The sequence below is a fragment of the Phaseolus vulgaris genome, chromosome 2 (assembly GCF_000499845.2).
Source record: "Phaseolus vulgaris cultivar G19833 chromosome 2, P. vulgaris v2.0, whole genome shotgun sequence".
Classification (NCBI taxonomy): Eukaryota; Viridiplantae; Streptophyta; class Magnoliopsida; order Fabales; family Fabaceae; genus Phaseolus; species Phaseolus vulgaris.
The window spans coordinates 8,866,659-8,893,105 of NC_023758.2; the positions used below are offsets into that span (position 1 = coordinate 8,866,659).

Here is a 26,447-nt window from a genome sequence, read left to right on the forward strand (position 1 = left end):
ATCCAACGTGTGATGACATTTTTACACACATATATGCGTGTGTGTGTTTTTATTATGTTGTTTATATTATTTATAGTAAAGATAGTGAAATCATTACATTATACCTTCTTACAAAATGGTTAAGTACGAGATCAAAAAATTCAAAAGAAATAAAAGAACATAATATAATGTGTGGATAGGGAAAAAATGAACACAATCACTCAAACTTATTAGTTCTCTCAACCCACACAAGAAAATAAATCATGAAATAAGTTTGTTCGTCTTAACAAACAATTTCATGAATACTATTCACCTTAAAATTGTTATCAAGAAATCACCAATGGTGGTTGAAAATAAGAGGATAAAATACCTTTATCTTATCTAGTTAAAATTGGACTCTTATATGATAATAAAGTAAAGGTAAAAACATAGTTAGAAATGTAAATTATTTATATTACGTCAACTCAAACTTGGGTTAGAAACATCTTTTGAAATAACCTTTCTTGATATTGTTATATTGTTCTACACCTAAATAAAGTGAAATCATAAGTTATTTCTTAAACGATGATGAAATAGAACTTTAAAACTTTGTTGCATATTCTTTTGAAAGATAACTATAAATAGATGTTCTAAAGAGATCATTTATATGTTGAAACACAACATTTTAGTAATAAAGATGTATTTTATACTAGTTCACTCAAATATAGATATGTTTATTTATAATTTATGAAAATCTTAAAGAGTTCCACTATAATAAGAAGATTAAATAAATATTTTTAATTTCATTTTGAGCTTCCACGAATACATAAAATCACTCCTAGTTATTTTCTTTATTTCCAATTGAAATAAGGTGAATTAGTATTATTTTTCATTAAGTCACCTCTAGTTTTCACGAGTACTGTCAAAGAACCACTTTTTTCTACAACGAGAAGAGAAAGATGTTTGAATACAAAGAAAATTATCTACCGAAGGATATGAATTCTAAATTCTCAATGGGTGAGATAACTTCAAAAAAGAGAAGGATTTGCAAATATGGTGCATACCGATTATTTCATCTATAAGATGGTTTAATGATATTTCAATACTTAAAGACGATCACACAACGTGCAAGAATTTTGATGTGAGTATTTTACATAGGCTCATTTGTTAGTTTGTTTGATAAATGCGTTTTTATTTATAGATATTAAGAAAATGATTGTTGTTGGTTGTATCTTATTACTTTATTGTAGTGTCAGAGTTGATCAGGACTTTGTGGTAGCCTTTAAGTTGTTTTTTTTATACTTTGTGGTAGCCTTTAAGTTGTTTTTTTTATACTGCACTTAACTTGTAGCACACATTCTCATAAAGGTTTAATATGTTATGTCAAAATATTCATTGGTATTTGTGAATCAAATTATGAATGTTATAGACGGTCTAACAAATTAGAATACATATTTTAGGATATTATATCTAAAAGAAAAAAACAATTTATGTCATTCATTATATATGTTGATTGACCATAAAACTAACATAAATATGTGGTGACATTTTTTATAAAATAAGATGAACTTTTATACATAGGTTGTCTTAGGCTTGAAGTAGAAAGTCTCTTTCTAACCATCATAAAAGGAAGAAGACTCTCTATGTTAAGCTTAGGGAAACTGTCATAAAATGTCTTTTAAGATAACCTTGATTCATCTTTTTTGTTGTAGTTGTGGTGCAAACAAAGTTGTCATATTATTTCTCTTTTCTCTAGTGATAAAGGCTTGTGTTGGTGGTCCTCTAATGCTTCAACTATCATTCCTTCTATTTTTGTGATTTAGAGCACATTAGAGTGTCTCTCTTTACAAGTGTTGAATCATACGTTATTCTATATCTCCTTTTTTCTTTTAACAATGAATTCATGGTTGATTTTGGAAAATTCAGTCAAAAAAATGCATGAACGTTTATATTGAATTGATGTTGAACGTTGTTTATTAACATTAAGATTTTGGAAATTTTGTTATAATTAAGAGTAAATTATTTTATTTATTTTTCAAATTTAAAATTATTTAAAATGATATGATTTTAAGTTATTTTAATATGTGCGAATAAATATTTTAAATTGTTTAAAAAATAAAAATTGAATTATTTTAGTCCATAAATATTTTAAATTATTTTAAATTTTATGGACTAAATAATTTTAGTCCTTTAAATGTTTAAAAATTATAAGGACTAATTATAAGAAATTTACAAATTGTAGGAAAAATATAGAATATAAATTACATATTAATCCCTAAAACTAACTTATAAGATAATTTTTTTTTTAAATCATAGTTTTGACCCAAAACATAATTTTTTTAAATTGTTTAAATTATTTTAGTTGAACTTATTCAACTTAATTGATGCTTCAGAATAAATATGTATGTTTAATTCATGCAGTACATTTATTCTGGTAATTTATATTTATATTGATGTATAGATTAAACGAAATAAAGTTAATTAAATATTAATAATTTATACTAAATCTTTAATTGTTGGATAACTTAGAAAAATATTTTTAATGTTTAGTTAATACATAGAGATGAAATATAACCTTAAATTTAATGAAATTTTGGTTATAGCATATTTCTTTTGGTGCATTGTAGGTCGTTACTTTCATTTTCATTTTGTATACTTTGGAAATATAAGTGAAATTTTGTTGAAATTTCGTTAAATTTAAGATAATATAAACTTAATTTATATCTATTAATGAATTTGAAATTTGTTTCGTGAATGGAGCAAAGAATAGAATAATATATACTTTATTTTATAATATTTTAAATTCATCAAAGAGGGAGGGAATTATATCATTTACAAAATAAATAAAAAATGAGAGAAATATTGAATGGAAGTTGAAGGCACCTGAAGAAGAAAAAGTTGATGCCACATGAAAATAGCTAAGAGAATAATTTGCCAAAATTTGGCGTGCATGCATACGAACGTTCTCACTGATCGCGACTACAGCTTCGGATCTTCCGCCACTTCCCTCTCCCATTCTCTTCGCACCAACGCTTCATCCTTCGTCAGGTAACCATCCAAATCGAATCAATTCTCCATTTCATGTTCGCATACTCGTTTGTTCCGATTCCGCTTTCGCATTTTCACTCTCATTTCGCTCACTCAGTTCCAGTAAAATCCTTTTCGCGGTTTGCTGTTCGGTAATGATAGTAGATTTCATCGCTATTCGCTGAAATTGAATCGTGTGAATTTGCAGGATAGTGTTTTTTATTTTATTTTATTAGTGGCGCAATGAATTTTTTGATGCGGTCTACTACTGGCGTGTATGGAGAGCGTAATCCACCTATTCCTATTCCTGTTCCGGAGCCTCGTGCTGATACGCATCAAAGGTCTGCATCTGCTGGATCTTCTATGGAGACTCGTGTGCCTAATGATCCTTATGCACGCTATGATGCCAAGTTGGATTATGGCGTCTTTAATAAGCACTCCGATGTTGACAACGAAGAAGGATGGATTTCCATCCCATGCAGTATATCTTCGCTTCACCTATCATTTTCCTGTTTGTTTTCTATACTGTTAATGCTTTCATTTGGTTACTGAATCTTGGACATGGATACAGAATTTGATGGCAATATGGTTCATTCATATTTGTCCTGAGTCATTTATTTACATTTTAATGTTTGCTCAAGATGACAATTTTTTTTTATTTCATCTGAGAAATGTAAGCAACATATTATCTATCACACTTAATTATCGAGTGTGAAGGAAGACTCCCCTCGTGATTGTTGGAGAAAAATGGGAGGAACGGGTTGTTCTTTTGCAAGCACTTTTAAAAATGATTCCGCCAGCTTTCACTTTCAATTTTAGGGTATGTTCGGAAGTTGAGAGTTTTGGAGGAGAAGGGAAAGAGGACAAATTTGTTTATCTCTGATTAGGTCTCTAATTTGATAATTTTTAAAATGAAAATAAAAAGATAAATCAATGTAAACTTAATGTTTATTAACCTTATATAAATAGTTCGATATAAAATTAAAATATTTACCCTCTCCTTCAAAACACAACTCCCCAACATACCCTTTGTAAATATTTATGTGGGAGGAATCCCCATCATTTTAAATATAAGCCTGTGAGCTGCCAGTACTTGGTTAATGGGGGTACTGAATTGATACCTAGATGGGGCAAAAGGGCAGCTGTTGAATGTATCTTTAAACCATTAGGGAAGTAGGAGTAGGTCAACTGTCTCTTCTCTTCTAGGTCTAGAATCAATTTGTAAATTTTGTTTATTATATGCTTAGCACATGACTAAAATCAAAATCATATCAAGGTTTTTGTTAGCATTCAGTTCAACTGTAGAATTAAACAGAGTATTTTCTTTGATGTCCTTCCTCTTGTATGTGATTTTATGGACCAGACTACTCTGCATGTATGATACGATACACCCAATTCTCGATTTCATTTTGTAGAGGAACTTCCTGAAAACTGGAATTGTGCACCAGATATACTGTCTCTATGCTCTCTTGATCGTTCCTTTCTTTTCCCTGGTAATAGATTGTTTCATTCTTTATATTTTAATCACAGTTTTGGCATGTGTAATTTGGTCAGCTGGCTTTCACAAAAAAGTTTAGCAGACCTAATTTATACCTGTAATTCAGGTGAACAAGTTCATATATTGGCATGCTTGTCTGCATGTAAGCAGGAAACATCATCGTTCAAAATTGATGCAGCGATAAGTGAGACCGGCACAGGTCACAACCCCAAGAAAGAAAATGGAAACACTGAAAACAGAAATAATACAGTGTCTGGAGAAGGGGAACTGAGTACCAGTGGTAAAGAGCAGCTGGATGATGTTTCTGATGGTGACTCCCTTCTTCAAGAAGAGGTTCTCAAAAAACAAACCTCATTGTTGTTGCAAAAGTTTGAAAATTCTCACTTCTTTGTGAGGATTTCCGAGTCAGATGACCCACTTTGGTCTAAAAGAAGCTCTACAGAAAATTTTCCAGACACTTCTAATGCAAATAACGAAAACGGATCAACAAACACATGTGAAGGGTCCACACTGTCTTCTATTTGTGCTGTTATTGATAGGGGAAATTTTGATTCAAATGTTTCTGGTGGAGTGGCGAGAAATTCTGTGAAGTGCTGTGCTTTACCTAATGGAGACATAGTGGTATGTGTCATAAAAGTTGGAAACTATGATTGTGCATTTAATTGATCTAATATTGTTAAGGAGAGACAGAGGTGTTTTTTGTTTGTTAATATTTACTGTCAGATCAATTACTCTACATTCATTAAATTTGGGATCAATCAGTATGTAAGTTCTCTTCTTCTTTCCTTTTTATTGTCTAGATTTCTCCATTATTTCAACACGTGCTCGCAAGCACTTTGGCCTATGTTTTATTGTTTACAAAATATGATTGGAAAATCAATGGTGAATTTGAGATACTCCATACGAAAATAGCAGAGAAATTCGATTAATGGTAGTTGAGTTTATCTCCTGTGGTGGGGAGGGTGCTATGATTACTGAATCTTAGTTAATTCGTATTGTTGAGAATAACTTAAATAATAACCCAAAAGTAGTATTTTAGCAGTTATAATTTCAACAATTACATATGCTTTTCTATCTATTTTGGCCGAGTTAGTTCAAATGTAGTTGAGACACCACCTATAGTTGTAACTCATGCTATTTTGTTCGTAAGTAAATATAAAATTTGTTAGATATTATTAGATATTATTAGATATAATTAGATATAATTAGATATTATTTGATATTATGAGATATTGTTAGATATCTCATATTTATGTAATGGACTTAGCCCATATGTTTCTTTTTCCTATATAAACATAACCCTATGTGTTCAATATACACAAGGGATTTATCCTATTCTTTTTTTTCCTTTAACATGGTATCAGAACCATTTCGAGCCTATCCTAACGAGTATTTGTTGGGCTTATCAGGCCACCCGCTATCGGACCACCCATAATATATAGTCCCACGCACGAGTTGGCAGTCTCGACGTGAGGGGGGGTGTGTTGGAGATCCCACATCGACTAGAGATTAGAGCCTTTCATTGTATATAAGTGGGTGCAAACCTCAACCCTATAATCCGGTTTTATGGGGTTGAGTTAGGCTTAAAGTCCACTTCGTAATATGGCATCTCTCATTCATGCTCGGTTGGGTCATCCTAGTCTTGCCAAGATGCAACAACTTGTTCCAAGTTTGTCTAATGTGTCTACTTTATCGTGTGAGTCGTGTCAGTTAGGGAAACACATTCGTAGTTCTTTTCCTCGTAGTGTCTCACAATGTGCTTCATCTCCTTTTGCCTTAGTTCACTCTGACATTTGGGACCAAGTCGTATTAAGTCTAATTTAGGATTTCAGTATTTTGTTACTTTTATTGATGATTATTCAAGATGTACTTGGGTATTTTTAATGAAAAACCGTTCTGAGTTGTTTTCTATATTTCAAATATTTTACAATGAAATTAAAAATCAATTTGGAATTTCCATCCGAATTTTGCGCAGTGATAATGGACGTGAGTATCTTTCTCATTCTTTTAAAAATTTTATGGCTTCTCATGGTATTCTTCATCAAACTTCATGTGCTTATACACCTCAACAAAATGGGGTAGCTGAGCGCAAGAATAGACATCTTGTTGAAACAACTCGTACTATTTTAATCCATGGTGATGTTCCTCAGCGTTTTTGGGGTGATGCTGTTCTTAGTGCATGTTATCTCATTAATCGCATGCCATCTTCAGTTTTAGATAACAAAATTCCTCATTCTATTTTATTTCCACATGACCCTCTCCACTCTTTACCTCCCAAAGTTTTTGGGTCCACATGTTTTGTTCATAATTTTAGTCCTGGTCTTGATAAATTATCTCCTAAGTCACCCAAATGTGTCTTTTTAGGGTTCACTAGATCACAAAAAGGATATAAATGTTTCTCACCGTCTTTAAACCGTTACTTTATTTCAGCAGATGTCACCTTCAGTGAATCTTCCCTTTACTTTAAGTCTTGTCTTTCTCCTTCAATTTCTTCATCTAATCAAGTTAATATTCCTCTTGTTGTGCCTAGTGCACCTAACAATTCACCACCGCCGCCAACTCTTCAGGTGTATAGTCGTCGTCAACCGTCTCATCGTCCATCAGCAGACTCTATTCTGGTGCCAACACCTCATCCCCCTCCGGCTCCTATAGTTGAACCTCTGACTGTTGAACCTGATCTTCCTATTGCTATCCGTAAAGGTATACGTTCTACTCGTAATCCCTCTCCACATTATACTGCTTTGAGTTACTATAGACTATCTCAACCCTTTTATACCTGCCTTTCGTTTATTTCTTCTGTATCCATTCCAAAATCTGTAGGTGATGCCTTAGCTCATCCTGGTTGGCGTCAGGCCATGCTTGATGAAATGAATGCGCTTCAGAATACTGGAACTTGGGAACTTGTTCCTTTACCATCTAGGAAATCTGTTGTTGGTTGCAGGTGGATTTTTGCTATCAAAGTTGGTCCTGATGGTACTATTGATCGTCTCAAAGCTTGTCTTGTGGCTAAGGGTTATACCCAAATTTTTGGTTTAGACTATGGTGATACTTTTTCTCCAGTAGCAAAGATGGCCTCTGTTCGCTTATTCATAGCTATGGTTGCTCTTCAACAATGGCCTCTTTATCAACTGGATGTTAAAAATGCTTTTCTTAATGGGGATTTGCAGGAAGAAATTTATATGGAGCAACCTCCCGGTTTTGTTGCTCAGGGGGAGTCTTCTGGATTGGTATGTCGTCTTCACAAATCCTTATATGGCCTCAAGCAGTCTCCTAGGGCTTGGTTTGGAAAATTTAGCAATGTTGTTCAACAATTTGGTATGACTCGCAGTGAAGGAGATCATTCAGTTTTTTATCGTCACTCGAGTGCTGGGTGTATCTATCTTGTAGTATATGTTGATGACATTGTTCTTACAGGCAGTGATCACCATGGCATCTCACAAGTAAAACAACACCTTTGTCGACACTTTCAGACCAAAGATCTTGGCAAACTCAGATATTTCTTGGGGATTGAGGTAGCACAATCCAATACTGGTATTGTTATCTCTCGAAGAAAATACGCATTAGATATTTTGGAGGAAATTGGGTTGATGAATTCGAAATCTGTTGATACTCCCATGGATCCCAACGTCAAGCTTCTACCCAATCAGGGGGAGCCTCTTTCAGATCCTGAGAAGTACAGGAGATTAGTTGGAAGATTGAACTATCTCACTATTACTCGTCCTGATATTTCCTTTGCAGTCAGTGTGGTGAGTCAATTTCTTAATTCTCCATGTGAAGATCATTGGAATGCAGTCATTCGTATAGTGAAGTACATTAAAGGCTCTCCTGGAAAAGGTTTGTTATATGGTCATAATAACCATACTAAAGTCGTTTGTTATTCAGATGCTGATTGGGCATGATCTCCATCTGATAGAAGGTCAACTTCTGGTTATTGTGTCTCCATTGGTGATAACTTGATCTCTTGGAAGAGCAAGAAACAAAGTGTTGTGGCAAGATCTAGTGCAGAAGCAGAATATAGAGCTATGGCCTCGGCTACTTGTGAGCTTATTTGGCTTAAACAGTTACTTAAAAAATTGCAATTTGGAGAGGTTACTCAAATGACACTGATATGTGATAATCAGGCTGCTCTTCATATTAGCTCAAATCCAGTTTTTCATGAAAGGACAAAACATATTGAGATTGATTGTCATTTCATTCGAGAAAAGATTATATCAGGAGATATCAAGACCGAGTTTGTTAATTCAAATAATCAATTAGCAGATATTTTTACTAAATCCTTACGAGGACCTAGGATTGATTACATTTGTAACAAGCTGGGTACATATGATCTATATGCACCAGCTTGAGGGGGAGTGTTAGATATTATTAGATATAATTAGATATTATTAGATATTATTTGATATTATGAGATATTATAGATATTGTTAGATATCTCATATTTATGTAATGGGCTTAGTCCATATGTTTCTTTTTCCTATATAAACATAACCCTATGTGTTCAATATACACAAGGGATTTACCCTATTCTTTCTTTCCCTTTAATAAAATTTAAGGCAAAGTCAACTATTGTGGGTGATCTTTTACTTGTAGTCAATTAGAAAGCACCGAAGCACATGGGGAACCCATCTTTAAATGTTAGCAATTAAGGGGGAGAACCAATCACCTACATATTAATGGAGAGTATAACCAAGTATTTAAATACTCCCCTGAGCATCTCATTATTCTATACAGGACTTAAGCACCCCGTAATACTAAGTCCCTATCAATAAGGTAAATTGATAGACAGTACCTTCTTGTTATCCATAGCAAAAAGTCCTTCATCTTAAATGAAGAATTGTGTACACAACTATTACTTGTAAAGTTGTATGGATTGAATGTTGGGCAGTAAAAAGGCAATAAGGTTACGAGTGAACAAACTACAATCCGAGAGAGTTGAGAATGTCATGTTAGATGAGTGGATAAACCACACAAAATAGGATTAGGAATGAATGCATTAGATAACAAGGTAGCCTAATCTCTAGATTCCTGCCCTAAGAAGTTTGGGCATACGTGGAGAAGCCCTAGTTAGGAGAGTACATAAAGGGCATAACCCAATCGCCATACCAAAAAAAATTGTTGGTGAAACCGTTTTGAAGGAGTTAGAGGTTAATAGTTTGTATACAGACACGATTTATGATAATAAATCATGCTGTTGTTTTATTCATGTAGCCAATCCCACCTAGTGGGAAAGAGATTTCATTGTTGTTGGTCGTTGTGTACCTCTATTTTTTTTTTATTTTCCTAGCTTACGTCTGTTAGTTTCTTTTTCTTTTGGGATAAATTACTATTTTGCGTGCCATATAATTTCTTTATGATATTGTTTTAATCCATACAATGGAGGAAACCGTAAAGATATGGTTTTGAAATCAATTATTAGTAATGAATAACATGCAAACTAGAGGAGGATCCTAAACTTTAGTTTGGGTTGGATGCTTTATCCTTGTTGCCACTCAGTTTATTATAGATATAAACGTTTATGGCCCCTCTTTGGTGTTAAGCCAGTGGTTATGCTTTTACACGTTTTTCTTGTATCTAGGTTTTTTCTTTGATGATATCTTGCTCTTACTCTAGTTATATTTTCCTCTTCTCTGTAATGAAATTTCTTTCTTCAATAAAATAATCCATTCCGATACATCCTTGCTTCTATAAGACTAGAAAAAGCTTTTACAACTAAGACAAGCAACACTGTAGTTCAATTCAGTTGTTCATCTTGTTATTGTTAGTGAAATATAGAGAATCTTATAGTTATGTGAAAATTGTATGAGGTCGTAGAATGGTTTATTGTATGCTCTGCTTTGGTTCACTGTTTAACAGACAACATCTGCAATTTTATATTTTCTCTGGAGTATTTAGAGAGTAACAAATTTCAATATGCATACGATACTTGGACCTACTATTGTGGAGAGTATATTTACATGTGTAATCACATCATCACTGGTCTATCTATAACATATTCTTTCCTTTTATTAAATTTTAAATATCTTTTAGCATTGTTTATCTTTCCTCTTTAATGCCTTTGATGACATTTGTGAACTTTTGCTGGGAAATCTCAGTTAACCATGAAATACTTTCCATATAATTTATTGGCTTCTTGGCTTCTGGGGTGTTATCCTTTAATATGCGCAAACCTATTTTTGGAAAAGTTAATTATTTTAATAACTCAGATTATTGATCTTATTCAGTTTTCTTATGTGGAAGGATGCAGGTTCTTTTACAGGTGAATGTTGGTGTTAATTTTCTTAGAGATCCTTGTATAGAAATTCTTCAATTTGAAAAACTTCAGGAGAGAATGTCATCTCCCGACAGCAAGGTGGATGCAGTTTATACAAATCAGGATTCATGTGCAGAGCTGTTAAATTGGATACTTCCATTGGATAACGGAAAGCCTTCTACTCTTCCACCATCTCCTCCTTTAACCTCAAGTTCAGGAATTGGTAACTCCTCTCAGGGATCCAATCTTCCTGGATCATCTAGCTCTCAAATATTCTCCTTTAGCAATTTTAGAAGTTACTCCATGTCATCATTACCCCAACCAGTGAATGCTCCAGCTGCTCCTGTTAAAGCAGCTAGTTCCAAGCCAAGTTTTGACCTTGAGGATTGGGATCAAATCTCATCTCAGAAATATTTATGGAAAAAAATGGGGGTTGAAGGACTTCTATCTTTTCGAGGTGTTTCATTGGAGCGAGATAGATTTTATGTTTGTTGTGGATTAGAAGGCCTATATACACCAGGAAGAAGGTGGAGAAGGAAACTTGAAATAATACAGCCATTAGACATTCATTCTTTTGCTGCTGATGTCAATTCAGATGATCTTCTTTGTGTTCAGATAAAGGTTTGAACTACGATGTTAGCCATCAAATTCTTTAACAATTTTTGTGTGTGCGAATGTACTATCTTAGTTTCTCAATTTGTCACATGAAGATACATGAGTGGTTTTGTATTATATTTCTAGCACACTATCACGCAAGAGCTCTTAGAGCTTGACGCATGAAAAAAATACCCTGTGATGAAATTATACTTAATTTTATCAAAAGAATGGGGAAGGATTGAACTGTAGACTACTTGATACTTGAGACTTTGATACCATGTGTTCAAAAATCAACTGTACTAAAAGCTAAGCGGTTAGGTGAAAACATGAATGGTTTCATTATTTATATTATATTTCTAACATATTATATCTTATGTTTTCATGCTTGTCTTTTAGCCATTTCAACTGTTTTTTTCCAGTTCTGCTTTTATTAATAGTTCTTTACCTGTTCTCCAGAATGTTGCTCCTACACATGCTCCAGATATTGTGATATTTATAGATACCATTACTGTTGTTTTTGAGGAGCTTACACAAAATGGATCACTGTCGTCGTTGCCGATTTCATGTATTGAAGCTGGAAATGATCATTCTTTACCAAATCTAGTGCTCAGGTTATTTTACTGAATCAATATTTTAATGTTGTTTATAACTCTATCATTACTGCTCTGATGTCTTGGCTCATCTTGATACATGGCCATCAAATTAAATATGTTTGTGTAGATGAACAACTCCACCCCCAAACACCTAAAACAAACCTTGTCAAACGGGGGAAGGTGTTTCAAAAATCAACATGCTCTTGAGAAAGTACTAACTAGAGTTCCCAAACAGTGTGACTACTAGAATCTATACCATTAACCTAGATTAAAAAGATAAATTAATGGCTCTGGAGAGAATAATAGGGCATCATCATGTTAAAATGGATATCTCATCTGCTGAATGATTCTACCTCTTGGCTTGTGCTTTGTGAAGCTAAATACCCTACTCTATATTATAACATTGGTCATACTTTGACATCTCTTATAAATATTACAATCAGTTTATAACTACTTATATGTTATCTAATTGACTGTAAATCAATGTTGTGAAACTCAGGATCGGAAGAGGATCAGTAAGGCAATTAAAACTCGTAACTCGAATAACTCAACTCGGAAGAGTTATTATTATATAAAAAAATTAGATTTCATACATAACACAATAAAAAATAGTTTCATAATTCATAAAATGTTCATCCATAAAACAACCAAGAAATTCATAAACATTTAATACAAAGAAACTATCCAAGAAAATCATTTATATTAATCATAGGATAAATCATCGTCCTCCTCCGAATGATCTTCATTTTCATTAATATCATCTCCTTCATCATTATCAACAATTGGAGGAACTTTCAAATCATTCATGGATGTAACAACACCACCTCTACTAGCATCATCTTCTCCAACTTCAACTAAGATGTTTTCATCTAAACTATCTAAACTTGAATTTGTTTCATTCTCCTCCATCGTCCATTCATCGCCAGAAGCAAAATCATTAATATTATAGTCATTTGTTTTCCTAACATCTTTCTTCTTCATCAATCTTGAATTAGTCATCACAAACACTACATAATTCATGGTCCTTTGGTGTAAACGATTTCTTTTCTAATGTGGACCTAAATAACTATAAAATTAATTACACATGATATTATCATCTAAAAATAATTATAAAATCAATTTCATAAATTTAATTTCTTACCCTTTTAGAAGCACTCTAATTACGCTTACAACCAGATGTACTACAAGTCAAAATCAATAATCTAATAGCAAATCTTTGTAGTTCCAGATGTTCATCGTCATATGATTCCTACCATTGTGACAAAGTTTTGGTCTTGAGTGCACGTTGAGTTATCTGACTACCAAAAAATCTAGACTTGCTTTTTAAACTCTCAAATTGAACATCAATTTTACTCATCTCATCAGTGTCTCCCACCAACCTCTCCAAACAGGTTATACATTCCACATTTCACTTTATAATCAACTTTAAACTCAGGATGATAGTGAGATTAAGGTAATAGACTGCAACATGCAATGGCCTATGCAATTGGTGGTCCCATCTTTGATCAATGATTTCTCAAAGGGGAGTGAGGCTAAATAAGATAAAAGTTAATAAATTAATCTCCAAAACAAGTCTATATTTCTAAAAAAATAAATTAGAAATCAAATCTAAGTGAAAGTAACTCCATTGAAAAAGTTTGTATCTTCTCTTTAGCAATATCCATCTCGTCATAAATAAATCCTATGACTGGTTTCTCATCTGAATCCACCATTCACAACACCTTAATTAGGGGAAGAAAACCCCTTAAGCAAATCAAAATATTTTTTCAAAATCCCTTGTCTAATATCAATTTTTCCACAAAATCCATCTTTAGCTTTTACAATTGATTGGATTGCTACTCCTTGGATGTGAACATCCTAATAAGTAATCCTTTATTTCATTCAAGTATCCAAAAGTCAAATAGGAGGTGGCAAAACGAGTATTGGATGGTCTTATCAAATTTGTTCCTTTAATATATTTGTGCAACAAGGAAATAATACCAGTTCTTTACTAAATGTAGATTGTGATTTTCTTACTATTGACTATTATCTCATGATCAAGTGATATTTTCTTTTTAAAATCTTCCAACATTAGATCAATGCAATGGGCTGCACAAGATGTCCAACACAACTTTTTCCTCTTTTGCATTAACAATTCTCTAGCTGGCTTATAATTTGCTGCATTATCGGTTACAATTTGGATAAAGGTAGTTGAAATCGAGATCTTACCCATCAGAAAAATAAACATGAGTCGTAAATCGGAAGATCGAAACATGGATCATAAGATCCTACAAATTTTATGAAATTCATAATTGAACTTGATAATATATAAAAGAGTACATAATTAATTAGATGTAAACAACACATCCTATGATAAGAGAAACCATTTACTAATCAAAACATTGAGAAAATAATAATCTATCTAAGCCAAATAATCTTGTAAGTTAAATTCATATTCAACTTCATGATTTCCATCTCCTTCATCATTCAAATCAGTCATGTCTAAGTCATGACTATGTAAAGATCCATCCTCCTATACTTCGATAGGAAGTTTTCATCCAAATCAAATGTTTCAGTATGCTCATGCTCATCTTCCATAATCCACTCGTCATCGGATGATTTATTAATTTGAGTTGGTTTTCTTGTTTGCTTCTTCTTAGCTAATTTGGAATTATCCATAACAAAAACAACATTAATCATTGTGCTTTGCTTTAGCCTATTTCTTCTCTTTGTGTGGACCTAAAGAAATGCAAAGACAAATATTATAAGTAATTAGTGGATTAGTAGACTACTAATTTTATTTTAGAGATAAATTTTAAGTCAACTTACCATCTCAAAGGAACTCCAGTTACGCTCACATCCGAAAGAGCTACATGTCAAGCTCAATACATGAATGACAAACTTTTGGAGTTCTTGATACTCATCACCATAAGACTCCCACCAATCTGCTGGAGTCTTTAAATTGATTGACCTAGTAGTCATGGGACAACCAAATTTTTTTGCTCGTTCTTTCAAATCATCAATTTGAACATCAATGGGAGTTTGTTCATCCTCATCCTCCACCATCCTAGTTATGCATTCCATTAGACCTCGTTTCACCTCCAAATCTGCTTCAAATCCAGGACGATAATGCATTTCACGGTTAAGAAAATAACAAGCAACATGCAAAGGCCTATGGAGTTGCTTCTCCTACCTTTCATCAATGATGTTCCATAAAGGAAAATAGCTAACCAAAATATATTACATTGAATTAGTTTTTTGTTTTGAATTTCAAAATCATTATCTCAACAAACAAATAGATAAAATACCTTTTTTTGAGATTGAAAACTTTTTTGTATCTTCTCTTTAGCTTGGTCCGTTGCTTCATAAATGAAACCCATGACTGGTTTTTGATATAAATCAACCAATCAAAGCACTTCAATGAGAGGCAATGCACCCTTCAAACACATTATGATATTCTTCCAAAAATTCTGGTATAAAGCCACATCTTCAACTATTTTTCCATCATTTGTTTTAGCAAACTTGCTAGACTTCCATTCAACACTAGTAAACATTCTAATTAAAGCTCCCTTATTCCCATGGAGGCACCCTAATGTCAAAAGAGATGTAGCAAAGCGAGTAATACCCGCCCGTACCAAATCTCTTCCCTTTGTAAAATGTTGAAGTAAAGATATTAGAGAAGATCTTGAATAAATAAAGTAGTATTTTTTTACCTTTTGGAATGGTCTCCTCATGGATTGAGATTTTCTTCTCATAATCCTCCAACAATAAGTCCACAGAATGTGTAGCACAAGGTGTCCAAAATAACTTTTTTCTCTTTGTCATCAACGTTTGACCAACAACTTTTTAGTTTGCTGCATCAGTGACAAGTTGAAGGACAGTCTTCCCTCACCTCTTTAACAATGTTATCCATCATCTCAAAAACTTTCCAAGCTATTTTAGATATAGCATATTCATATATGGATTTTAGAAATACAATTCCCTTAGGGTTGTTCACCAAGAAGTTTATTATTGTCCATCTTTTCTTATCAGTCCAACCATCAATCATAATTGTACATCCTGTTTTCTTCCATTTATCCTTATGTGATTGTAGAGCGAGTGATGTATTTGTAACTTCCTCCTTCAAATATTTGAATCTAATCTCATGATAGGATGAAGGTTTAAATTCAAGACCTCTTGAAACCAAATCAAACATAACAGTGGATTCTTCACTCTTTGCCACATTGAAAGGTATAACATTGTTATAAAAGAACCTAGAAATTGCTTGTCATGCCTCCTCTCTAAGACCTTTCTTAAACATGTTGTTGATGATAACTTGTCTATTAAAAGTATTTTTGTCATTGGGGCTGTTGCTCGATTGAGTGGACTCCTCACTGTTTTTTCTTTTCTCACCAACTTTTGCCATTTCCTCATCATCCAAACTAAGACTTGATTTCTTATTTAATTTTTGTTGCAAACCAACAACAATTTCCCACATCTCCTTTTTAACTTCATCAGGAGCATCCTTGCATGCTCCAACATCTTTGCATGCTCCAACATCCTTTTGAGTACCAGCCAAGTGATGCTTCAATTGATAAACTCTCTCTATTAATACCTTTTTACATTATTTGCATTAAAGTTTTCTAGTATCCCCAACAACTGAGATACAATGCTTCCAAGAAACATTACTCCTATTTCCCGAAGCATTTTAGGGAGTCACTGTCACAGGTATAGAAGTCATTTTAATGATGGAAATCTGGTATTGCAGTTTATGTTGCAATGAAAAAAAAAAACCTGATGAAAAAAAACTGCACTTGGTTACAATGAGAAAAACAAAGGAAGAAACAAAATTGAACTTTGGTTGCAGTGAAAAAAATAGAGAAAGAGACAAAACTGCACTTTTGTTGCAATGAGAAAAACAGAGGAAGAAAGAAAATTGCACTTTGAAATGTAGTGTATGTACAGTGAAATTATAGATGAGGGAAGGAGAGAGGAGAGCGGGAGTCATGATTGCAGTGGGGAAGTTGAAAGGGAAGGAAACAATTAGTTGGCTTAAAAAAATTAATTAAATATTAATTTTGTTGGAGAGGTTGTTACGTTTTTAGTAAAATATTAAAAATTTCACTATGCAATATAAGTGGTTTCTTTCACTGTGCGGTAACTGGGTTCATTTCACTTATTTGGGCTTTTTATTTAAATGAGCTCATATGCTGTTGCTGCCTCCATCTTAAACAGAAACCCTAATATCAACTAGCCCATATACTGATTGTGTTGCTGCCTTCATCTTAAACAAAAAACCTAATATCAACTACCCCATCTACTGCTGCCACACCACACCCATCCTTCAACCATCGTGCCACACGTTGTCGCGTCGCGAAACTATAAGTGTTGTCGTGCTGCTACAACGATATAAGAAGCGCTGCATGTGGCGATTTCCAGCATCGCGAAACTCGACGATCCCATGCAAGTTTCGATTTGCAACGACGACCGCACGCGATCTGCCAGAATCATATTATTCTGGTGATTGCAGATCGACACCATGAGTATACATCATATGATCTTACAATGCAACTAACGATTTTGACTACCATGTTTTGGATGACATTCTCTTCTCTAACCTCTTCAACAACATCATCCATTTTCTTGATTTTTTTTTAGTTGTCTTGCCCATGTCAGAAGCATCAATAGACTTCAATAAGATTACCCCTTTTGACTATTTACCAGAAAATTAATATAGTCTTTCTCTTGCTATTCATCCATCCATATGTCATTATTGTACATCCAATTTTTTTTTCAAAACAGTTTATGTTCTTCCATAATCAAATTAGTCTTCTCAAATTGTTGCTTCAAATATTTCACTCTTATTTCATGATATGATGATGGCTTAAATTTGGCACCATGTTTAGCAACTAAGTCAGGCATCTTCTTAAATTCTTCATTGTTTTCTACATTAAATGGAATAACATTATTGTAGAAGAAGAAAGCAATTTCTTGACATGCCTCCTCCCTCTCACACTTCTTGAAATGGGAATTAATAGTAGTTTGAGTGCCCCTCCTCTTGAAAATATTTGATAAGTCCCCAATCTCTTCTTGACTTGATCTTTTTCTAGTATTTTATGAATCACCCATACTACTGTCTTCTCTAGATATTGATTTCTTCATCAAATTTTGTTGCAGTGAAGTAACAATATCCAACATTAATTTTTTAACCTCTTCGGGAATTACTACACATGCTTCCACATCCTTTGAAGTCCCTACTAGAGGGTGCTTTAATTTGAAAATTCCTCTTGTTAATACCTTTTCACAATATTTACATTTTATGTTCCTTGCTTTTCCACCAACAAAAACATAATGCTTCCACGTAGATCAATTCTTCCACTTGCCATCATAATTATCAGCCAACACAAAAAAAAAAAACTAAAACAAAATAGAGGAACAATCCCGCGACTTGGCTAAAGTCCTATAAGACAAAAAAGCTCTCTTCCTCCAACGACAATATTGGAAAAATGAAAATAATAGAGGGAGGAGCTACGACGGGACTAGAAGAGCAATAAGGAAGGGTGTGTGAAGACGACAAGCACGATGACAACGATAAACACATGATCTAGAATGATGATGATCTTTAACAAAAGCGAAAAAGCTGACATGGAAGACAACGAAAGGTGCGCGCGACGAAGAAGCTAGCGGCGAAGACGCAAGAAACACGATTTTAGTGACTCAAGTTTTAGAGCTCCGTGAATTGGGGCTTCTTTTACAGTTAAGATTGCGATCAATCTCATAGATTTGATGAAACACGTTTAGACTCATTTTGAGCCTTCAAAACAACATGTAAGTGTTTTTTTTTTAAACTAGCCCGAGTAACGAAATTAGAGACAATCTTTGATCTGGCTACCTACTCGGAGGATCGTTTTGATCCGCTCAGCTAGTGATCCTCCATGCGAGTCAACACACTTTCTTTTAAAAGATTGTAAGATCGTGCGAGTATGGTTAGAAAATAGTTTTTTTTTTATATTATAATAGTTGTTAATGTTGTTCATATTGCTTTACTTGGTATAGCTACCTAGTGTAACATGTAGGAACAAGTGGATAAACAAATGTGAGGCCTAGAGCTTATGACGCATGTACACAAGCAAGGCAACTTTTCTAAGGATATGCAAGTTCGAGAGTGTTTGCAAAGAATCCAAGAAGCATTTTGTACATGGAGTGTGGGTAACAAGGAAACAGGCAACAATGTAAAGTCCTACACTGGTTAGAACCATGCTCACTCACGGGTAGATCCAGTTAAGGGAAATTACTTCCTCCACCCCACCTTTTTGAACCTGCACCCCCATAATTGGATGAAATGATCAAATTCCCCATTCGTTTCTCCCTCACTACACCGAGACAATTGGGTGAAATGATCGAATTTCCCATTCGCTTCTCCCTTATTGAACCCCACTATTGCTGTCGATGCTTCAACACCATCATTGCTAAAGATGAAGAGAAGGAGAACGTTGGAAAAAATCTTGTTCCATAAAGTTTTTTCTAGAACACGCACTACAAGAAAATTATGAAATAGAAACCAATTTATAGAAACCAAAATAATTAGTTGCAATAGTAACTACAGATTTTAGAAACTAAAAAGAAATTTGGTTTCTAAATTAGTTTCTATTATTTTTAAATAGTTTCTAAATTGGTATCTAATAAGCAACAAAGTTTTTCTACCAAATTTAGAAACTAAATAATTGGTAGTTAAAACCTTAGTTGCTAATTAGATACCAATTTAGAAACTATTTAACAATAATATAAAATAATAGAAACTAATTTAGAAACCAATTTTTTTTTAGTTTCTAAACTGATATCTATTTTAGTTCCTATTGTAACTAATTATTTTGGTCTCTAAAAATTGGTTTCTATTTCATGATTTTCTTGTAGTGACGTTTCATGTGTTCTAGAAAACTTATTCTAGAAGGTATTAAATACGTTTTGGAAAATTTGTTTCAGAAATCCTGTTTTAGAAAGCTTATTTCAAAATGTATTTAATGTGTTATGGAAATCTTTTTCTAGAAATATTAATAGGTAATTCGAAAGTCACTTTAAAGAAGGGTAAAATAGTCATTTAAAAAAAATTTAAGAATGCAAGCAACAATTGCCTTCGTAAAGTAGGTTGGCCCATATCAACCTAGTCTATAAACTTATGGACTGATGCATTTTTAAAAATATTATATAATTTTACAAAAATGAAAAATAATATTATTTTACTATATATATATATATATATGTTAAAATTTTACAGATCAAATTCTATATATAAAAGTTGAAATTAATTAATCTATTTGACTTGAATTTTCAAGAGTATTTTTAATTTAGAATTCTTTTTTTATGTTCTTCTGAATTGGGTCAAAATAACCCTCTTTGCTTGATATAGGACGGATAAAGTCAAAATGTTTGAAGTCATTTAAATTATGGATTGGATAGATACAATTTTTCATTTGGGTGGATTATTCGCTTTCTTAGCTGTACTGATGGATTTTTTTGGTTTCGGGCTTCACTAGATTTTATCGTCAATTTGTTTTTACGCCTCCGTCATTTTCTTTTATACTTTTATAATGTTAAAGTTCCTACTTTGTCCTTGTTATAGAAGGATTGTGTAATATGGAATAAGATCTCAAAGTCACTTTAGGATTTCACAATAGAAACTTTTGGATTGTGTAATCTAGAAGTGACTTCAGATCTGAACACCTATTTTAGATTTCACTATTAAGAAGTTATTCTAGTTAATGAACATTTTTAGATTCTATAATTTGGAAATTTTTTGGATCACGTAATCCAGAAGAAAAAACAATCGAGACCAATGTTTGTTAAACTCGGGAGTTTACTTGCACAAGTCAGCAAGTTTTGAAGAGAAGTCGAGGTATCTTGGTTGACGAATCATAATCAAAATAGATCGGAGTGAGTTGTCTCGTGGCTTGGTGGGTTGGAGGATCGTCGAAGGTTGTCAATTGTGTACTTAACTCGTGAACAACCATTTTCGGTAAATTTTTTTGGGTATTCACTCGTTATTGTTAAGGTCTAGTGGCAAAAACGAACCCACGTACCTTCAATCGCTGTTGCCACTCGTGCTTGCCATAGTCACCATCCTCACGGTTGTCGCCCTCCCTTTCGCTGTTGTTGCACTTCACAACTGCATTCGTAGTCGCACTCATGTTTGCAATTGCATTCCCAATCGCGAGAAGCAATTGTGTTTGCATCTACCGCCGCTTGCTCTTGCCACCGATCTTCATTGCTTGCGCTGGTCGCCGTCGCTTATGGACTGTAGCGCTTTGGCTCACCTTGTTGTTCTTTTTGTTTACCATTTCTAATCCATCACTATTGTAGTGCTCTTCTCTTTTTCTTTTGGGTGCCTTTTATAATGGCATCAAACGCTAGCGGTGAATGAAAAGGAAGTAGAAGGATTGGCCCTGCATGGAATCACTGTGTTTCTATTGATGGAAAATCAAGAAATGTAAAATGTAAATACTATGAGAAGGTCTTTACAAGCGGGATTTACATATTAAAGCATCATCTTGCAGGGACTTCAAAGGATGTTGGAGCATGTATTGTATGAAGAGGTTAAAAATTTAATGTTGGGTAATGTTTTTGTGCTGCAACAAAATTTGATGAAGAAATCTATGTCTAGAGAAGAGTAGGATAATAGTGTAAGTGATTATGAAAATGTTGGAAAAAAGACCAACTCAAGAAGAGAGTGGGGGTGACTCATCAAGTATTTTCAAAAGAAAGGGACCTCAAACTACTATCAATTACATCTTCAAGAAATGTTATTCATTTCATGTAGCAAACAATGAAGAGTTCAGTAGGATGCTTGAGTTGGTTGCCAAACATGGTCCCAGATTTTAGCCACCGTCATACCATGAAATTAGGGTGAAATATCTGAAACAATAGGTTGAAAAGACTAGTGGAAGAACATAAATTATTTTGGAAAAAAGAATGGCTGCATAATAACTCAACGCAACCAACACATCTCCATCTTTGTTTTTACCTCTTTTATGTCTCAAATATCAATAAATAAATCCTTTCTTACTAACCCCAACATTAGACAGTCCACCCTTTTGCTCAATTAAATAACCCATTATTTGGCCCCATCTTGCAATATATTTCCATTGACTATGTCAAGTTAGAACGGAATTTGACAGATCCTCTGACAAAACCCCTAGGGAGAAAATGATTTTAGAAACATCAAGGGGAATGAGACTTAAGTCACTTGCAAACAAACAAGTGACGGAAACCCAACCTTTGTGATTGGAGATAACATGAATAAGGTTCATATGGGTAAAAACAAGACTGGTTAGTTCTCCTAGCATTAGAATTGATTTAATACTAAATTTGTCCATTCCTATGGTGTGTGAAAGTGCTAGATACTACATTATCGAGGGGGTAAACTTTGTGGTTAAAATTTTGAGGTATAAAAGTTTTACGTTTAACAATTTTTTTTAAAGTTTTCATATCCCTTATAGGTGGTATATGATTTGCAGTATACACTTGATGAAATCACCTATATGAGTGTCAAGTGTAGTTGCTTGCATCAGATCTTGGCAAGATTTTTATAGCACTCACGAATACCGGGCACACGTATGGCCTAGTAAGCGCAACACATCGATAACAAAAAAGATTGTGGGGGTGTATTATGATTGATAAACCGCTAACAGACGCTAAGTGTCTTGGTTCATATAGCTAGCTATACTAAGTACAATATGATAAGTTCATCAATTTGAGGACTAGTTCATATAACTTGCTATACCATCTCTGATTATTACATCTCATATGAACCCATGATGATGAGAATCAACTAAAGGTGGCTTTTTATAATGAAGAACAAGATCATTCGCCTTCACATTTAAAGTTTTTCTTGTTAATCTTTGCAAAAGATAAAGCCCAAGCCCAAGCCCAAGAAGGCCAAAGCCCACAAAAGCCCAAAAGTCCATCCCATGAAGGGCAAGGCCAAATATTAAATAAATATTAGAAAGGTGGTTAGAGGGAAACATTAGAAACCTCTATTGTTAAAGCATCTTTTAGTCTTTAGTTAGGAGTCTTAGGGGGGGGGGGGGGGTGTTAGTAGATAGGTGTAGGAGTAGAAAAGGAGGTGCCAAAGTGAAGGAAGAGGTCACACCTTCCTCATGCTTTGTTTTAGGCGCAAATTCTAGAAGCTTTTTGGGAGGGAGTTTTTGAATTTGTGTAGCTTATATTTCAGCACCTTAGGCTATAAATAGAGGTGCTCTCTTTGTATTTTTCAGATTGGAATTAATCTAAGAAAACTCTACTCAAATTTTGAGTGAACTTTGGAGAGCTTTGAGCCTTCTTCTCTAGTCTTATCTTGATGGATCAATGGAGTCCTCAAGTGGCGGCATCACTCTCATCTAGGAGCATTCCACACTTCTAGTGGCGAGATCATCCATCCTCCTTCCATCTTCATGAGCATTTCTTCTCTCCTTTCTTTCTCCTCTTTCTATTGTTTGTGTTAGCTTGTGTTCTTGAGTTTTGGTTAGATGTTCTTGCTGTTTTTATGAGTTTTTGGTTCGGCAGTTTTATAATTCTGTCCATTCATCTTGTTCCTTTGCTTTTCTTGCTCATTTGTTCGGTTCAATTTGACTACAATTGGTTCATCCAAATGAGTTTGGGATTTGGTACTAGTTTTTGGTGAGTTCTTGTCTTAGAACAATGATCCAACTCTAAGAAAAGTGTCTCTATAATGTCCAACTCAAGGTGAGTTTTTTCCTTCTATCTTTTGCAATATGTGGGGGATTGTTGTAAATCACAGATATCGCTAAAAATGTCGCAAAAGTTAAAGTAGCGAAGTTCTTGCAACATACCAAAGTCCCGTGCACATCCTTTGGGCTTGTTGGTTTCAGATTTAGGAGGAGGGTTTCTCGGACCCAAAATCAAATCGAAGTTGGATAGACTTTCTCCATAGTTACAAGTTGTTTCAGTGTGACCCGGTCTCCTCGAAAGTTTCAAATTCCGTGCCACCTTGATTGAAGGAGCGACTTTCTCCTTTTTTGGTGGCCTCCTCCATTTCTGGCTGGACAACACTTAAATCTGCTGGAACAAGATTTCGTGCGCCATTGAAATTGGAAATGGAGCAATAAAAATAGCTTTCTTCTCCCTCTATAAAAAAGGGGTTCCTACGCCTTTTCAAATCACGACTCATGGCTTTTTCCTCCTTTTCTCTTCTTCTTTTTCTTTCCTTACTATTTTTTTCGGTATCCTGGGTTCTTACGCTTTAAGAGTTGCTTGTTAGTTTTGTTATCAACGGTTTTTTCCGAGAAGTTCCTATTGTATCCTTGGAGACTTGTGCAATACACTACGGATAAGTCCTTATGGACAGTGATCACTCACTCCTCAAGAAATCAACTTTATTCGTGCTTTTATATTTTATTTACTATAATCGTAAGGACTTATGGCTAACACTACGAACAACAACTCTACATTGGAGACATCAAACTAAACTTGGTTTAAATCATACCGATCTTGGTAATTTAAAACAAACTATGTCTAGATGTGGTAAATTATTTTTTTACTTTTATAGATTATTTTTCTATATACACTAAAGTATATTTAATTAAACATAAGGATGGATTTTTTTATATGTTTTTAACTTATAAGGCAGAAGTAAAAAATGAATTGAATAGTAAAATTAAAAGGATTAGGTTAGATAACAATGGTTAATATGTTTTGTTTAATAATTATTGTGTTAAAGAAAATATTATTCATGAAGTAACCCCACCACCATATTCACCTGAATCTAATGGAGTTTAAGGAAAAATAGGACTATTAAAGAAATGATGAATGTTATGTTTATTAGTTATAATGTTCCTAATAATCTTTGGAGTGAATCTCAACTTATCGCATGTTTTTTTTGTAAAATAGGATACCACATAAGAAAATCGGTAATCCTATGAATTGGGGAAAGGTTATCAATCTAATATGAAACTTGGTAGTTAGAATTGAATGAATCGTAAGATTCGAATCATGACTTTCTCGATTCAAATCAGAAGATGAATCATTTTAGGATTTGAATCGTGAGATGAATCGAGTGAATAGTGGGATTCTCGATTCTGTTTCGTTATTTCCGATTCAATCAAATTCTGGAAAAATCTCAAAATGGAGAGAAAAGATCACGATTCATTAATTTTTCTTGAAAACTCCCATAAAGAAACAAATAGTTGTATAGAGATAAATGTACCCAAAAAAATCACAGATTCATAGAGATGCTTAATCGAAACATTTAATTTGTTTTGAAAAATCCCAAAAAACTTAATAAAGAAAACAAACCGTCACCGAGAGAGACAATCAATTTTCCTATAAATCAAGTCAAGAACGACAGTGGAGAAAAGGAGAGAAGAAGAAAAGTGAGGAACACGGGAAATATAAATTTACCGATGGCGGAGCAAGTGAGAAGAAGAACATTTGAAGAATTAGAAAAGTGAGAAACACGAAAAAGAAGTTCAGTCACCAGAAAAGAGGGGATTCACCAAAGAAGAAGAAGGACCACGAGAAGAAGATCTTTGGGAGAAAAAAAATTTATTTTCTAAAGTAATTGCAGAAGCAGGTTTTTAATATTTGAACAACACCTAACCTATTATGAACCATTTTCTAAAAGACTAAACCACCTTTCAGAAAAGCTGACCTACTTTTCAGAAAAGATGACCCACCCTTAAAATCTTTTTTTTATTATATCTTTTTTTTAAAAACTGTATTTTAAAATAAAAACTATTTATGTTATTTTTACTTTTTATAAATAATTATTTAAGTTTTTGTTTATTTTGTTTTATTATATTTTTTTTAAAAAACTGTATTTTAAAATAAAATTTGTTTATGTTTTTTTTTTTACATTTTTATAAATAATAATTTAAGTTTCTGTTTATTTTATTTTATTATATTTTTAAAAAAAATTGAATTTTAAAATAATAACTATTTATGTTATTTTTACTTTTTTATAAATAGTTATTTAAGTTTCTATTTCTTTATTTTTTATATTAAATTATTTGAGTACTTATTTGATTTTCTTATATAATATTTTTTTTAAAAAACTATATTTTAAAATAAATTCTTATATTTGTTTATTTATGTTACTTGTTTGACTTTGTTGGTAGAGAGCAAACCAAGCGAAAGAAAGAAATAGATCTTACATGTGAAAGTGTTCCCCCTCATAGACTTCTAGTTAAGTGTAAATATTGTTTACATACTTGTTGGGGTGGTGTTGCAAAAATGAATCATCATCTTGCTGGTACAAAGGAAAATGTCATTGCGTGTACATCAGTTTCAGATGATATCAAAGACATGTTTATGAAGTTATTAGAAGATAAAGAAAAAAATCAAAGAAGCAAACTGTCAAGATTGTTTTGGAAAAATGTATATCCAAGATAAGAAGGGGACATTGGAGTCATTTTCTAGGAAAGGAAAACAAAAAACCATGAATGAAATGTTTAAAGATAGAGAATTGGTGATTACGAACATTTGCAAATGCATATACGGTAATGCTTTACCATTTAATTTGATAAGAAGTTCCTTATTTGTTGTAATGTTAAAA

The 26,447-nt window shown here is 33.3% G+C and overlaps 1 protein-coding gene across 2 annotated transcripts in view; it reads left to right on the plus strand.

Annotated features, from left to right (window-relative positions):
* The first annotated feature begins 3,047 nt into the window (after positions 1-3,047).
* Positions 3,048-26,447, plus strand: part of LOC137810590 (uncharacterized) — a 33,722-nt gene continuing 10,322 nt past the window's right edge. Inside the window, exons 1-5 of one of the 2 annotated variants that reach the window (XM_068611943.1) lie at positions 3,048-3,466; positions 4,401-4,478; positions 4,634-5,104; positions 10,728-11,354; positions 11,787-11,941. In XM_068611943.1, coding sequence (XP_068468044.1) covers positions 3,263-3,466; positions 4,401-4,478; positions 4,634-5,104; positions 10,728-11,354; positions 11,787-11,941 — 1,535 coding nt within the window. In that variant the 5' untranslated portion in view covers positions 3,048-3,262. Of the gene's footprint in view, positions 3,467-4,400; positions 4,479-4,589; positions 5,105-10,727; positions 11,355-11,786; positions 11,942-26,447 lie in introns of both variants that reach the window. The other variant, XM_068611942.1, reaches the window with a different exon arrangement.